This window comes from Rhinolophus hipposideros, assembly GCF_964194185.1.
Source record: "Rhinolophus hipposideros genome assembly, chromosome: X".
Lineage (NCBI taxonomy): Eukaryota > Metazoa > Chordata > Mammalia > Chiroptera > Rhinolophidae > Rhinolophus > Rhinolophus hipposideros.
This window is the reverse complement of record NC_138046.1, coordinates 49,053,803-49,069,027: the sequence shown is the minus strand read 5'-3', so window position 1 is coordinate 49,069,027 and position 15,225 is coordinate 49,053,803. Positions and strand designations below refer to the sequence as shown.

Genomic DNA, 15,225 nt, shown 5'->3' with positions numbered 1-15,225 from the left:
TTATGTATGTGTGTGTATATACTTTTTCTTTTGTTAGGGGGGTTATCATTTCGTGAGGGGTATAAATGTCTAATCATTATGTTGTTTTGTATACCAAACATGAAAAAATAAAATTAAAAAAGACAAAGTAGTTTGTAGACATCATAATACATATTTCTAAATACCTCAGCATGCATCATGTCTCACCAAAGGAAAAGGGCATTGTACTACGTAAACATATCATTATCACACTGTAAAAATTAGCAATGATTTTAAAGTATAATCTAATATTCAAGTCATATTTCGATGTCCCCTGTGGTCCTAAAAAGCTTTCATAGCTGTTGATGTACTACATTTATTTAATTTCTTAAATTTTAAAAATCTGGATTTCATTGGAAGAAAATTGGATCTCTCGTGTCTCTGTACATCTTGATAGAAGAGGAAATGGCTCTTTGTTTTGGACTATCTTTTCAGGGATACTTCTATAACAAACAACTTGGAAAACAGAGATCCTATCTCCTTTTGGAGAAACAACCAGGTTTGTTTGCTGTCCAGTATAATAAAGATAACATCTCAGAGCAAAGGTCAAGCAAGCTTACTGTCCCTTATAAAATATGTGGGTACCCTAAACACTCAAATTCTCTCCTATAACAAAGGCATTACCTTGTCCTCTTCATGTCACCCTGTGGGAACTGGGGTCCAGGGAATCCTGGACTATTGCTGAAACAAATTATCTGTTGTCTCTGATCAAAAATGTTTGTGTTTTCTGCCAGCATGCAAGAAACTATGGTAGACTAACTTGTTAGCTTCCAAGTAGGGAAAAATCTCAGACCCTTCACAGTTCCTGATAGAATAGTCTTCCCACATTATTTCATGACACTGATTTTTAATAGATTCATTGAGATATAATTTACATTCAATTCACCCACTTAAAGTTCACAATTCAGTGATTTTTAGAATATTTACAATGGCGTGCAACCACCACCAAAATCCAGTTTTGAACATTTTTATCAACCCCAAGAGAAACCCACACCCCATAGCTGTCACTCCCTTTGTCTCCAAATCCCCAGCCCTAAGCAACACCAATTTAGTTGCCGTCTCTATAGGTTTCTCTATTTTGACAATTTCATATAAAAAATAACATGTAGTATTTTGTCTGGCTTCTTTTACTTACCATAACATTTTCAAGATTCATTCGTATTGAAGTATTAATCGCTACTTCATTTCTCTTTATTGCTGAATAATATTCCATTCTATGCATATATTGTTTTTTACATTTTTTAGTCTATTCTGGATACTACTATGATCATTTATGTATATGTTTTTGTATAGATATATGTTTGTATTTTGCTTAACTATATACCTTTGTGTGGATTTGCTGTGTCATATGTTTGCTTGAGAAACTGCCAGATTGTTTACCAAAGGAGATGCACTGTTTTGCACCACTGCTGGCAATATATAAGGGTTACAATTTCTTTGGAACTGATTTCCTTGCTAACACTTCTTATTGTCTGTCTTTTTGTATTATGGGAGGTGTGATCAAACAATACAGTGAATGTTTAAATAAAATAATTATTACAGTAAAAGACACATTGCTATTAATCCCCCTCAAAATACTCCCCCTTGCTTTGAACGGCAGTTACCTCATCATTCTTGCCACTTTCTGAAGCAATTTTGGATGTCCTCTTTCGTGAATGTCTTTAGTTGCACTGTTGTGGCTGCTTTGATGTCCTGAATCATTTTGACTTTGGGGAAGAGCCAGAAGTTGCACGGTGCCAAATATGGTGAAAAAGGTGGATGAGGACACACCTTAATGTTTTCATCTGACAGAAACTGCTGTACCGGAAGCACTGGGTGACACAGAACATTGTTATGATGGAGGATGAAACCGTTTGCCCATTTCTCAGGCTGTTTTCTATGCACATCATTTTTTAAATGCTCTAATAAGCTCTTATAATATTCAGACTTCACCATAGTGTTTCGGATAAAAACTCAGCTCACACAGTTCCATCAAGGTCAAAAAACACAATTAACATCACCTTTCCATTGGATGGCAGCGGCATTCACCGTATTTTATTACACCTCGTAGCTATTCTACCGTGTGTGAAGTGGTATCTTACTGTAGTTTTAATTGGCATTTCCCTGATTGCTAATGATGTTGGACATCCTTTTATGTGATTAATGGATATTTTTATGAGAAATGTCTATTCAGATCGTTTGCCCATTTTTAATTGGGTTACTGGACAGTAAGTTAATAAGGTGTAAGAGTTGTTTATGTATTCTGGATACAAGTCCCTTACCATATACATGATTTACAAATACGTTTTCTCATTCTATGGGTTGTCTCTTTAATTTTAAAAATTAATTAATTTTTTAAAATAATTAAAAACATTTTTCAGTTACAGTTGATATTCAATATTATATTAGTTGCAGGTGTACAACATAGTTATTAGACATCTATATAACTTACGAAGTGATCACCCTGATAAGTCTAGTACCTGTCTGATACCATACATAGTTATTACAATATTATTTACAATATTCCTTATGCTATACTTTATATCCCCATGACTGTTTTATAACTACCAACTTGAACTTCTTAATCCCGTCCCCTTTTTCACCCATTCCCAACCCTCTCCTATTTGACGAACATCAAAATGTTCTCTGTATCTATGAGTTTATTTTTGGTTTTTTAGATTCCACATGTAAGTGAAATCATATGCTATTTATCTTTCTCTGTCTGACTTACTCCACTCAGCACAATACCTTTCAGGTCCATCCATGCCGCCTCCAATGGCAAGAACCCTTTCCCTTCTATCACTGAGCAATACTCCATTGTATATATGTACCACTCTTTATCCATTAATCCAACAATGGACACCCAGGCTGCCTCCATATCTTGGCCATTATAAACAGTGCTGCAAAGAACACATGGATGCATTTGTCCCCTCAAAGTAGCATTTTGGGTTTCTTCGGATAAATACCTGGAAGTGGGATTACTTGGTCCTTCTTTGACTCTTGTTATAGCCATTGTTTTCAAGTCTATTTTTTCTGGTATATGTATTGCTACCCCAGTTTTTTTTCCACTTCCAATTTCATGAAATATCTTTTTCCATCCCTTTCAGTTTGTGTGTCTTTTGATCTGAAGTGAGTCTCTTGTGGTCAGCATATGTAAGAGTCTTGTTTTCTTACCCATTCATCCATCCTATTTTGATTGGAGCCTTTAATCCATTTACATATAAAGTAGTTGTTGATAGATGAGCACTTATGATATTTTATTATTCATATTTGATTTTTTTTCACATTAGAGAAATCCCTCTAAGATTCCTTGTAATAGTGGTTTCATACTGATGAACTCCATTAGCTTTTTTTTTTTTTTTTTTTTTTTTTTTTTTTTATGTGTGGTCTGGGAAGCTCTTTATCCCTCCTTCAGTTGTAAATGATAGCTTTGCTGGGCAGAGTGATCTCAGTTGTAGGACTTTGCTTTTCATCACTTCACTGTTTCCTGCCAATCCCTTAGGTGCTGCAAAGTTTCTGTTGAGAAATCAGGTGACAGTCTTACGGGAGCTCCCTTGTAGGTATCTCTTGCTGCTTTTATGATTCTCTCTTCATCTTTAACTTTTGGTATTTTAATTATGATGTGTCTGGGTGTGGGCCTCTTTGGGTTCATCTTGTTTGGGACTCTCTGTGCTTCCTGGACTTGTATATCTATTTCCTTTGCTAGGTTAGGGAAGTTTTCTGTCATTATTTCTTCAAATAAGTTTTCAATTCCTCTTCCTCTCTCTCTTCTCCGCCTGGTACCTCAATGATTCAAATGTTGTTACGCTTAGTGTTGTCCCATAGGCTCCCTTAACTATCCTCATTTTTTGGATTATTTTTTTCTTTTCACTGTAGTGATTGGGCATTTTCTGCTATCTTGTCTTTTTTATTTTTTTAATTAAAATTTATTGGGGTGACAATTGTTAGTAAAATTACATAGGTTTCAAGTGTACAATTCTGTAATACATCATCTATATATTACATTGTGTGCTCACCAACCAGAGTCAGTTCTCCTTCCATCACCATGTATTTGACCCCCTTTACCCTCTTCTACCACCCTCCTCTCCCTTTACCCTCTGGTAGCCACTAAACTATTTTCTGTGTCTATGAGTTTTTGTTTCTTGTTCCTTTGTTGCTTTCAGTTTAATGTCCCACATATGAAGTCGTATGGTTCTGGACTTTTTCTGTCTGACTTATTTCCCTTAGCATAATAGTCTCAAGATCCATCCATGTTGTTGCAAATGCCACTATTTCATCTTTTCTTATGGCAGAGTAGTATTCCATTGTGTATATATCCCACATCTTTTTTATTCAATGTCTTGGCCACTGTAATGCTGCAATGAACATTGGAAATGTTTCCTGATTTGGGGGGTAGATACCCAGGAGAGAGATTGCTGGGTCATATGGTAATTGTATTCTTAATTTTTTGAGGAACCTCCACACTGCCTTCCATAGGAACTGTACCAATTTACATTCCCACCGACAGTGTATGAGGGTTCCGTTTTCTCCACAGCCTCTCCAACATTTATTATTTATCTTGTTGATGATGCCATTCTAACATATGTGAGGTGATATCTCATTGTTGTTTTGATTTGCATTTCCCTAATAGCTAGTGAAGTTGAGCATTTTGAAATATATCTGTTGGCGGTTTGTATGTCTTCTTGGGAGAAGTTTCTGTTCATGTTCTCTGCCCATTTTTAATTGGATTATTTATCTTTTTGTTGTTGAGTTGTATGAGTTCCTTTTAATATGGGGGTATTAGCCCCTTATTGGAGGACTTGTAATAAATTTTGCTGGGAATATTGGAAAGCCACATGCAAAAGAATGAAACTCGACTGCTCTCTGTCACCATGTACCAAAATTAACTGAAAATGGATCAAAGGCCTAAACATAAGACCTGAAACAATGAACTCTAGTAGAAGAAAGCATAGATCCTAAACTTGTGGACCTTGGGTACAAAGAGGATTTTATGAATTTGACCTCAAAGCAAGGGAAGTAAAAGCTGAAATAAATGAATGGAACTATATCATACTAAAAAGCTTCTGTACAGCAAAAGAAACCATCAACAAAACAAAGAGGCAACCAACCAAATGGGAGAAGTTATTTGCATAGTGTTTTAATTAGTGTTGATTTATGTGCTTTACTATGTGATAAGAACAAATCTTCCTTAGTTTTTATTTTATTATTTTCTACCACACTAAAAAATTTAAAGCATTACTACCTTTTCTTGTTTTAACAGTCTTCGTAACTTGGTAAAATTAAATAGTTTTTCTACATTTTTTGAAAAAGTGTTTCTTTTTTGGGGTGTGAGGTCCTTTTCTCTAACTGTAGTTGTTTTCATATCGACTTAAGAAGTCCTTTAGACTGGGGTACTTAATGTCTGTTTTACCCAACTCTTTGCCTACAAAAATTTTGTGTTTTAATCTTAGTGCTTAGCATAGCCGTTTTTCCTCTAGATAATCTTTCTGCCCATCTTTTAGAATTGAAGTCAAGTTATTTACCTTTTCTAAAGAGCCATTATGCACATTCCCAAGTTCAAGGGAACTCTTAACTTTGATGGCAATCATTGTCTGTACCACTCATTTTTACTTGGTAATTGCTACTTACTGAATCACAGACTGTAAAAGTTGTAAGCCACCTAAAGAGATCATATTATCTATCTCTGCCATTTTACCAAAGAGAAAACTAAGTATTCCGTTATGGGAGTTGCTTGTTCATAGTATCCTAAGAATGCAATTGCTGAGGTTAACTCAGAATGTATTTATTGTATTTTAGAGCTCTTTCTATTACTATTGTCTGCTGTATCGTTATTCCATTGTATTTGAATTTCACTTGAATTTGTTTGGGCCTAGTTTGTTTTTGTTTTTATTTTGGTTTTTTTTGTAAGCTAGATTGGAAGTTCCTTAAAGGCAGCACCCATGTCTATATATTTTTTGTACAACTCATATCCCTAATATTGTGTTTTGTGCTCATAATGCATCTAATCAATATTAATAGATATTGGTAAAAAAAACCAAAAAACATGTCGTTCCATTTACCAAATGTCAATTGGGGCCATTTCCTTGTGGGCATCACTATTATAACTGTATGGAAAGTGGCATCTAGTGGTTAGTGTGCATATTACATTTGCCATTTAGAAAAAAAAAAAAAAGAGGCTAAGGTACTTTTTAAGTCATAGGCTCCGAAGGCTGAGTATTGATAAACATTACTTGGTATATACATCCCATAAAAGTTTTCTATTATTTGATGAGAAGCATACTACTTTACTGTACATAAATGCTGAGCTATATACATATGTTAAACTAATTACTATTTGTTTTTCTAAGCACTTAAGCTTCATGCCAAAGTATAGTTCTGGATGGAATAAGTCATCTACTGTGTTCTTGTTCTATAGAACCTTATTTTAAAGGAAGACATTTTTCTGGCTCCAAGACTTCAATTCGCACAATTCAGCAAATGAACCTTTTAGTAGTGGCTATTTAGAACATTTAGGCTGTGGGAATAGCATTTATGCTAAAGCTTACTGCTGTTAAAGACTGAGCTACAAGTGATGAGAGAGTGGAGGCAAAGAAAAGAAAGGTGGAGAAGACAGTATTGTGTATTTTGTGCTCCACTATTGCTCATGAATGCAGAGAAACAAGAAACTTCAAAGTGGCAGACATTTTTGGCTAGTTGTCAGGGTATTTGCTAATATAGATTAAGAGCTAATGTCTTACAAGAGATCTTAGGGGAAAAATGAGTTCCTAAGAGCTTGGACAGTGGCAAATCATATTACAGGGAAGTTTTATGAATTTCTTTTTCACTTTTAAAAATATATTTTCACTTTAAAATTATAAAAATTTGTTGCACCAAACAACAAGTGCTGGAAAGGATGTAGAGAAAAGGGAACACTTGTGCACTGTTGGTGGGACTGCAAATTGGTGCAGCCACTGTGGGAAACAGTATGGAGATTTCTCAAAAAACTAAAAATACATATATCATATGACCTAGCAATTCTACTCTTAGACATTTATCCAATGAGAATAAAAACACTAATTTGAAAAGATATATGCACCTCTATGTTCATTACAGCATTAGTTACAGTAGCCTAAGAAGCAACCTAGGAGTCCATCGATAGATGAATGGATAAAGACGTGTGTGTATGTGTGTGTGTATGGAATATCGCGCAGCAATAAAACAATGCAATCTTGCCATTTGTGTCAACATGAATGGATCTAGAGGGTCCTATGCTAAGTGAAATATGTCAGGCAGATAAAGACAAATACCATATGGTTTCACTTATATGTGGAATCTTAAAAAAACAAAAACAAACTCATAGAAACAGAGACCAAGACCAAATGGATGGTTACCAGAAGGGAGGGTTGGGGTGGTGGGTGAAAAACGTTATGGGAAATATAAGCAATAATATTGTGAGATGTTTGCACGGTCACTGATGATCACTAGAATTTGTGGGGTGATCACATTGTCAGATATAAAAATGACAAATCACTACATTGTGCACTTGACTCATATATAACTAGTATAATGTATGCTAACTATACTTAAATAATTAAAAAGTTATGAAAATTATATTTGCTCATTGTGTAAACTTCAAAAAGAATTGTATACAATAACAACTGAAAGCTTTCCCAGAGGTAACCATTGTTTGCAATTTGATACATATCGTTTCAGATTTTTTTCTGGTATTTGCTTTAAAAGTATGGATTGTTGAATTTAGTTGAGCTGTAAGTGAGTCAGGTTTTCAGTTTCATATTTAATGATTTTTCTCCCTCTCCATTGCTTTATAGGCTTGCTATGGATGTTCTCCGGGATCAAAGTGTGACTGTAGTGCTGTAAAAGGAGAAAAGGTAAGGTCTGAGATGGGCCATTGAAACCTTAGTAAAACAAGTAAAGTAGTATTTTTAAAAAAACATATCCCCAAGATTTTATTGTCTTCATGATAAAAACATGAAGCTTTATAATGGATCACTTGGCACTTTCTCTTCTTATCTCCTCCCAGTTCAAAATACTTGTGTGTCTTAATAGCTAGCTTTCTCTTAGATCTAGAGTTGGGCTCAACACACTTAAGCCTCAGGAAAATCTGTTTTTTAAATCAATATTTTATTAATGTGAGAAAATGTATTATTTCCTATTTCACTTTGGTTACTGGAAAAGAAAATTTGCTGTAAAAGAAACATAATATTTAAATATATTCAGCTACATTGACATAAGGGTATACATAAGGGTATACATATACATAAGAGTATATCTAGTGATATAAAATGACATACATAACCATGTAAAATGTTATAGTACCTTCTCTGTACTTGCAGCCATTTGCAGAAAATTAGCTTAGTCTGCCCACGATAATCACTATACTTCCTGTCATAACACTGCTTTCCTTTCACATACAGAGAATTCTTGCTCTTCTTGTACTGTGGCACTTCTTGGGTATGGTGCTTGAGACACCACTTATAGAAAGTTTGGTGGATTTTAGGAACGTACACCTTGTTTGTGACAACACTAACGGCACAGAAAGTAATTGTATTTTTAATATGTTTTTTTTAATTAAAATTTATTGTGGTGACAATGGTTACTAAAATTACATAGGTTTTAAGTATAAAATTTTGTAATACATCATCTATATATCACATTGTATGTTCACCATCCAGAGTCTGTTCTCCTTCCATCACCATATATTTGATCCCCTTTACCCTGTTCTACGATTCCCATTACTCCTTACCCTCTGATAACACCTAAACCATTGTCTGTGTCTATGAGTTTTTGTTTCTTCATTTGTTTGTCTTGCTCCTTTGTTGCTCTGAGTTTTATATCCCACATATCAGTGAAGTCATATGATTCTCGAATTTTTCTGTCTGACTTATTTCACATAGCATAATAAACTCAAGATCCATCCATATTATTGCAAATGGCACTATTTTATCTTCTCTTATGGCAGAGTAGTATTTCAATGTGTTTATGAGGTCTGATAATTACGTTCAGGGACTCTTCCTGCAAAAAGTGCTATGTACCTCGTTGCTGAATATCAATATGGTTACCGACGCCAGCACCTAGTCCACCCTTCAAAGCAATTTTGGAACTCTTTTTCTGGAATGGCCACTAGAGCTGTTGTATTACCCTTGATGTCCTGAATGTCATCAAAATCTCTTCCTTTCAATATTTTCTTTATCTTCAGTAAAGAAAGAAGTCATTGGGGGCCAGGTCAGGTGAGTAGGGAAGGTGTTCCGATACAGTTATTGTTTGCTGGCTAAAATCTCCTTCACAGACAGTGCCCCGGGAGCTGGTGCCTTGTCATGATGCAAGAGCCATGAATTGTTGGCAAAAAGTTCAGGTCATCTGAGTTTTTCATGTAGTCTTTTCAGCACTTCCAAATAGTAAACTTAGTTTACTGTTTGTCCAGTTGGTACAAATTCATAATGAAGAATTCCTCTGATATCAAAAATGCTTAAAATAGATTGGCAAAAAAACGGCGGCGTGAGGTGAGCCTCTGTAACGCTCCCCTGGAATTTACAACGAATCGGACAACAATAACTCCACAAAGGACTCCTTGCACAGCAGACAGGCAAGACAAAGAGGCCCACTACTGAATTCACCTCCAGGTGGGTGAATCGCACGAGCAGGGGAGGAGGGAGAGGAGAAGTGCGGAGACGGAGCCACGCGGGCGCAGGACACAGACATAGCTCAGTGCTCGGAGCCCTCTGCTCCCGGATCTTCCGCAGCTGCGGGAGAGGAAAGGACTCGGACTACTGGGCTCCGCTTACGGCCCACAGGGCTGAGGGGGCAGCATACAAAACGGCTGAACCCAACTCTCCCGGCAGCAAAGTCTGAGGGAAGAGTTCTGAAATTGGTGGTTTAAGCCCTCACTGCTGAGCGGAGAACAGAAGCCCTAGGCACAGAGACTAGCCGCCCCTTCCCTACCCTCCCAGAGCTCGCCCCGCCCCCACCTGCTCGATGCTAAAGCGATAAAATAGCAGTGTCGGATCAAAGGACAGAATATTTGCTGCTCTGAGAACTGTGGACCGCAGACACAGATTCGCAGCTCAACTAGTTCCGGCAAAGGGGAGGGAGCTGTGGACGCAGGACTGGCTGTGGTGGTGGTCAACACCATTGCTCTGGGCCACCTCTCACAACTCACCCCGCCCCTGGCCCCACCTATCTGGGCGGATCCCTGCAGGAGTAAACAGAACTGCTGAAACATACGGGCTCTGAATCTGGTGCAGAAAGAGCTTTGGAACTTCAAAAGCTCTTCGCATACCTATCAACCTGTTGCAGAAGCCACTCCTGTAGATGTCTAGGAAGAGAAATAGTAAATCAGTGATTGCCATGAATAACCAAGGCAACAAGATAGCTCAGAAAGAAAGTGAAAAGTCTCCAGAAAAGGAATTTAGAGATATGGACATTTGTGATTTAAATGACAGAGAATTCAAGATCGCAATTCTGAAAAAACTGAACGAGATGCAAGACAACACAGAAAGGCAGTTTAATGAACTCAGAAACACAATCAAAGAACACCATGAGCATTTTACAAAAGAGATTGAAATCTTGAAAAAGAACCAAATAGAATTTCTGGAGATTAAGAACTCAATAGAAGAAATTAACAATAAAATATCTAGCTTAGGTAGTAGAGTTGACCAAATGGAGGAAAGAATCAGTGACATCGAAGATAGAAACCTGGAATTTACACAGAGGGAAGAAGAAAGAGACTTGAGACTTAAGAGAAATGAAAGAACTCTACAAGAACTTTCTGACTCCATCAGAAAGAGCAATATAAGAATAATGGGCATACCAGAAGGAGAAGAAAGAGGGAAGGGAACAGAGAATATATTCAAACAAATCGTCGATGAGAACTTCCCAAACTTGTGGAAAGAACTGGATCCTCGAATCCAAGAAGCAAATAGAACACCTAATTGCCTCAATCCCAACAGGCCTTCACCAAGGCACATTGTATTGAAGCTGTCTAAAATCAATGACAAAGAAAGAATCCTCAAGGCAGCCAGAGAAAAGAAGACGGTAACTTACAAAGGAAAGCCCATTAGATTATCATCAGATTTTTCAGCAGAAACTCTACAAGCTAGGAGGGAATGGAACCAAATATTCAAACTATTGAAAGAGAGAAATTATGAGCCAAGAATAATATATCCAGCAAAGATCTCCTTTAGATATGAAGGAGGAATAAAGACCTTTCCAGACATCCAGAAGCTGAGGGAATTTTCTAATACACGACCTGCACTACAAGAAATACTACAGGAGTCTATTAGACCACCATCAACAGGGACAACTTGTGGCAACTGAAACATAAAAAGGGGGAGTGTAAAGGCCTGAACTGGAATATGGGAATAGAGAAAGTAAGCGTACTGAAGAAACTGGAATACTCTAAATATCAAACTTGCTTTTACATAAACTCAAGGGTAACCACTCAAAAAACATCCAAATCTGAAATATATACTGTAATAAAAGAAGAAACAGAGGGAAACATCATAGAATACCACCACACAGAAATAACAGACAACAACAAAAAGGCAAAGAAACAATGGAGACACAGCCTTACCAGAAAACTAAAGACAGAATGACAGGAAATCCTCACATATCAATAATCACCCTAGATGTAAATGGACTGAACTCACCAATAAAGAGACACAGAGTAGCATATTGGATCAAAAAACTAAACCCAACCATATGCTGTCTCCAAGAGACACATCTCAGCTACAAGGACAAGCACAGACTCAAAGTGAAAGGGTGGAAAATGACACTCCAAGCAAATGGTACCCAGAGAAAATCAGGTGTAGCCATAATGATTTCCGATGAAACAGACTTCATGGTGAAAAAGATAACAAGAGACAAAGATGGACATTTCATAATGGTAAAGGGGACTATACAACAAGAAGACATAACAGTCATCAATATTTATGCCCCCAATCAGGGAGCACCGAAATATACCAAGCAACTACTAACAGAACTAAAGGGAGAAATTGACCAAAACACAATTATACTAGGGGACATAAATACATCATTGACAGCTATGGATAGATCATCCAAACAGAAGATAAATAACGAAATCGCAGCCCTAAATGACACATTAGATGAATTGGACATAATTGACATATATAGAGCACTTCATCCTAAAACATCAGACTATACATTCTTTTCTAGTGTACATGGAACATTCTCAAGGATAGACCATATATTGGGACACAAACTCAGCCTCAGCAAATTTAAGAAGATTGAAAGCATACCAAGCATATTCTCTGATCACAAAGCTTTGAAATTGGATATCAACTGCAAAAAGAAAGCAGGAAAAAACACAAATGCATGGAGATTAAACAACATACTTTTAAAGAACAACTGGGTCAAAGAAGAAATTAGAGGAGAGCTCAAAAGATACATAGAAATAAATGACAATGAAAATACATCCTACCAACATTTTTGCAATGCCGAGAAAGCAATTTTAAGAGGGAAATTTATATCATTACAGGCCTATCTCAAGAAACAAGAAAAATCCCAAATAAATCACCTCATGTTACACCTTAAAAAATTAGGAAAAGAAGAACAAGCGAAACCCAAGGTCAGCAGAAGAAAGGAAATAACAAAAATCAGAGCAGAACTAAATGAAATAGAGAACAAAAAGACAATAGAAAAAATGAATGTGACAAAAAGCTCGTTCTTTGAAAAGATTAACAAAATCGACAAACCCTTGGCTAGACTCACTAAGATAAAAAGAGAGAAGACACTAAATCACAAAATCAGAAATGAAAAAGGGGAAGTTATCACGGACACCACAGAAATACAAAGGATTATCCAAGAATACTATGAAGGACTATATGCCACCAAATTTAATAACTTAGAAGAAATGGACAAGTTCTTAGAAACATATAGCCTTCCAAGGCTGAATCATGAAGAACTGGAAAATCTTAACAGGCCGATCACCAGTAACGAAATTGAATCAGTCATCAAAAACCTTCCCAAAATCAAAAGTCCTGGACCAGATGGATTCACCAGTGAATTCTACCAAACCTTCAAAGAGGATCTAACACCAATCCTGCTCAAACTCTTCCAAAAAATTGAGGAAGAGTCAGTACTCCCTAACTCATTTTATGAGGCCAACATTACCTTGATACCAAAACCTGGTAAGGACAACACAAAAAAAGAAAACTACAGACCTATATCTCTGATGAAAACAGATGCTAAAATCCTAAACAAAATTCTAGGAAATCGAATACAACAATGCATTAAAAAGATTATTCATCACGACCAAGTGGGATTCATCCCCGGGGCACAAGGATGGTTCAACATTCGCAAATCCATCAATGTGATACATCACATAAACAAAATAAAGGACAAAAATTATGTGATTCTATCAATTGATGCAGAAAAAGCATTTGATAAGATACAACATCCATTTATGATTAAAACACTTACTAAAATTGGTATAGAAGGAAAATACCTCAACATAATAAAGGCCATATACAACAAGCCCTCAGCTAATCTCATAATTAATGGTGAAAAGCTGAAGCCCTTTGCTCTACGTTCAGGAACACGACAAGGTTGTCCCCTATCACCTCTGCTTTTCAACATAGTGTTGGACGTCCTCGCCAGAGCTATCAGGCAAGAGAAAGAAATAAAAGGCATCCAAATTGGGAACGAAGAAGTTAAATTGTCACTCTTTGCAGATGACATGATGCTATATATAGAAAACCCTAAAGACTCCACCAAAAAGTTATTAGAAAGAATCAATGAATACAGTAAAGTTGCTGGCTACAAAATCAACGTACAAAAGTCCATTGCTTTCCTATATACCAACAATGAAATCTCAGAAAAAGAGATAGAAAAAACAATTCCTTTTGCAATTGCAGCAAAAAGAATAAAATACTCCATTCCCACCAACTGTGTATGAGGGTTCCTTTTTCTCCACAGCCTCTCCAACACTTGTTGCTATTTGTCTTGTTGATGATAGCCGGTCTGACTGGGGTGAGGTTATATCTCATTGTGGTTTTTATTTGCATTTCTCTGATGATTAGTGATGTTGAGCATTTTTTCGTATGTCTATTTCCCATTTGTAAGTCCTCTTTGGAGAAATGTCTCTTTAGGTCCTCTGCCCATTTTTCAATTGGGTTGTTTGTTTTTTTGTTGTTGAGTTTCATGAGTTCCTTGTATATTTTGGATATTAGCCCCTTATCAGAGGCACTGTTTGCGAAAATCTTCTCCCATCATGTTGGTTGCCTCTTTATTTTGTCGATGGTTTCTTTTGCTGTGCAGAGCTTTTAAGTTTCATATAGTCCCATTTGTTTATTTTAGCTTTTACTTCCATTGCCTTTGGAGTCAAATCCATAAAATGCTATTTGAACCCAAGGTCCATAGGTTTATTACCTATGTTTACTTCTATGCAGTTTATTGTGTCAGGACTTATGCTTAAGTTAATTAATTAATTGCTTAAGTTAAGTAATTCTTATGCTTGAATTAATTTTGGTACATGGTAACACATAGCACCCCAGTTTCATTCTTTTGCACGTGGCTATCCAATTCTCCCAGCACTATTTATTAAAGAGGCTGTCTTTCCTACATTGTATGTTTTTAGCTTCTTTGTCCAAAACTGTCTCTACAGAAACAATCAACAAATACAGAAAAGTTGCTGGCTATAAAATCAACATACAAAACTCCATTGCATTCCTATATACCAACAATGCAATCTCAGAAAAAGAAATACAAAATACAATTCCTTTGGAATTGCAGCAAAAAGAATAAAACACCTAGGAATAAATTTAGCCAAAGATGTCAAGGACCTATATGCTGAAAACTATAAGACATTTTTGAAAGAAATTGAAGAAGAAACAAAGAAATGGAAAGAAATTCCGTGCTCATGGATTGGAAGAATCAACATAGTTAAAATGGCCATATTACCCAAAGCCATATACAGATTTAATGCAATCCCCATTAAAATCCCAATAGCATTTTTTAAAGAAATAGAACAAAAAAATCATCAGATTTGTTTGGAACCACAAAAGACCCCGAATAGCCAAAGCAATATTTAAAAAAAAGACCAATACTGGAGGTATCACACTCCCTGATTTTTGCTTGTACTACAGGGCTACAATAATCAAAACAGCTTGGTATTGGCGGAAAAACAGACACATAGACCAATGGAATAGAATTGAGAACCCAGAAATAAAACCACATAAATATGGACAGATAATTTTTGACAAAGAAGCTAAA

The 15,225-nt window shown here is 36.3% G+C and overlaps 1 protein-coding gene across 2 annotated transcripts in view; it reads left to right on the top strand.

Annotated features, from left to right (window-relative positions):
* COL4A5 (collagen type IV alpha 5 chain) overlaps positions 1 to 15,225 on the top strand; it is a gene marked incomplete at its 3' end in the record, with an annotated part of 361,897 nt that overhangs the window by 84,172 nt on the left and 262,500 nt on the right. For both annotated transcript variants that reach the window (XM_081043685.1, XM_081043684.1), the window contains exon 2: positions 7,806 to 7,865. In XM_081043685.1, coding sequence (XP_080899811.1) covers positions 7,806 to 7,865 — 60 coding nt within the window. The remainder of the gene's footprint in view (positions 1 to 7,805; positions 7,866 to 15,225) is intronic.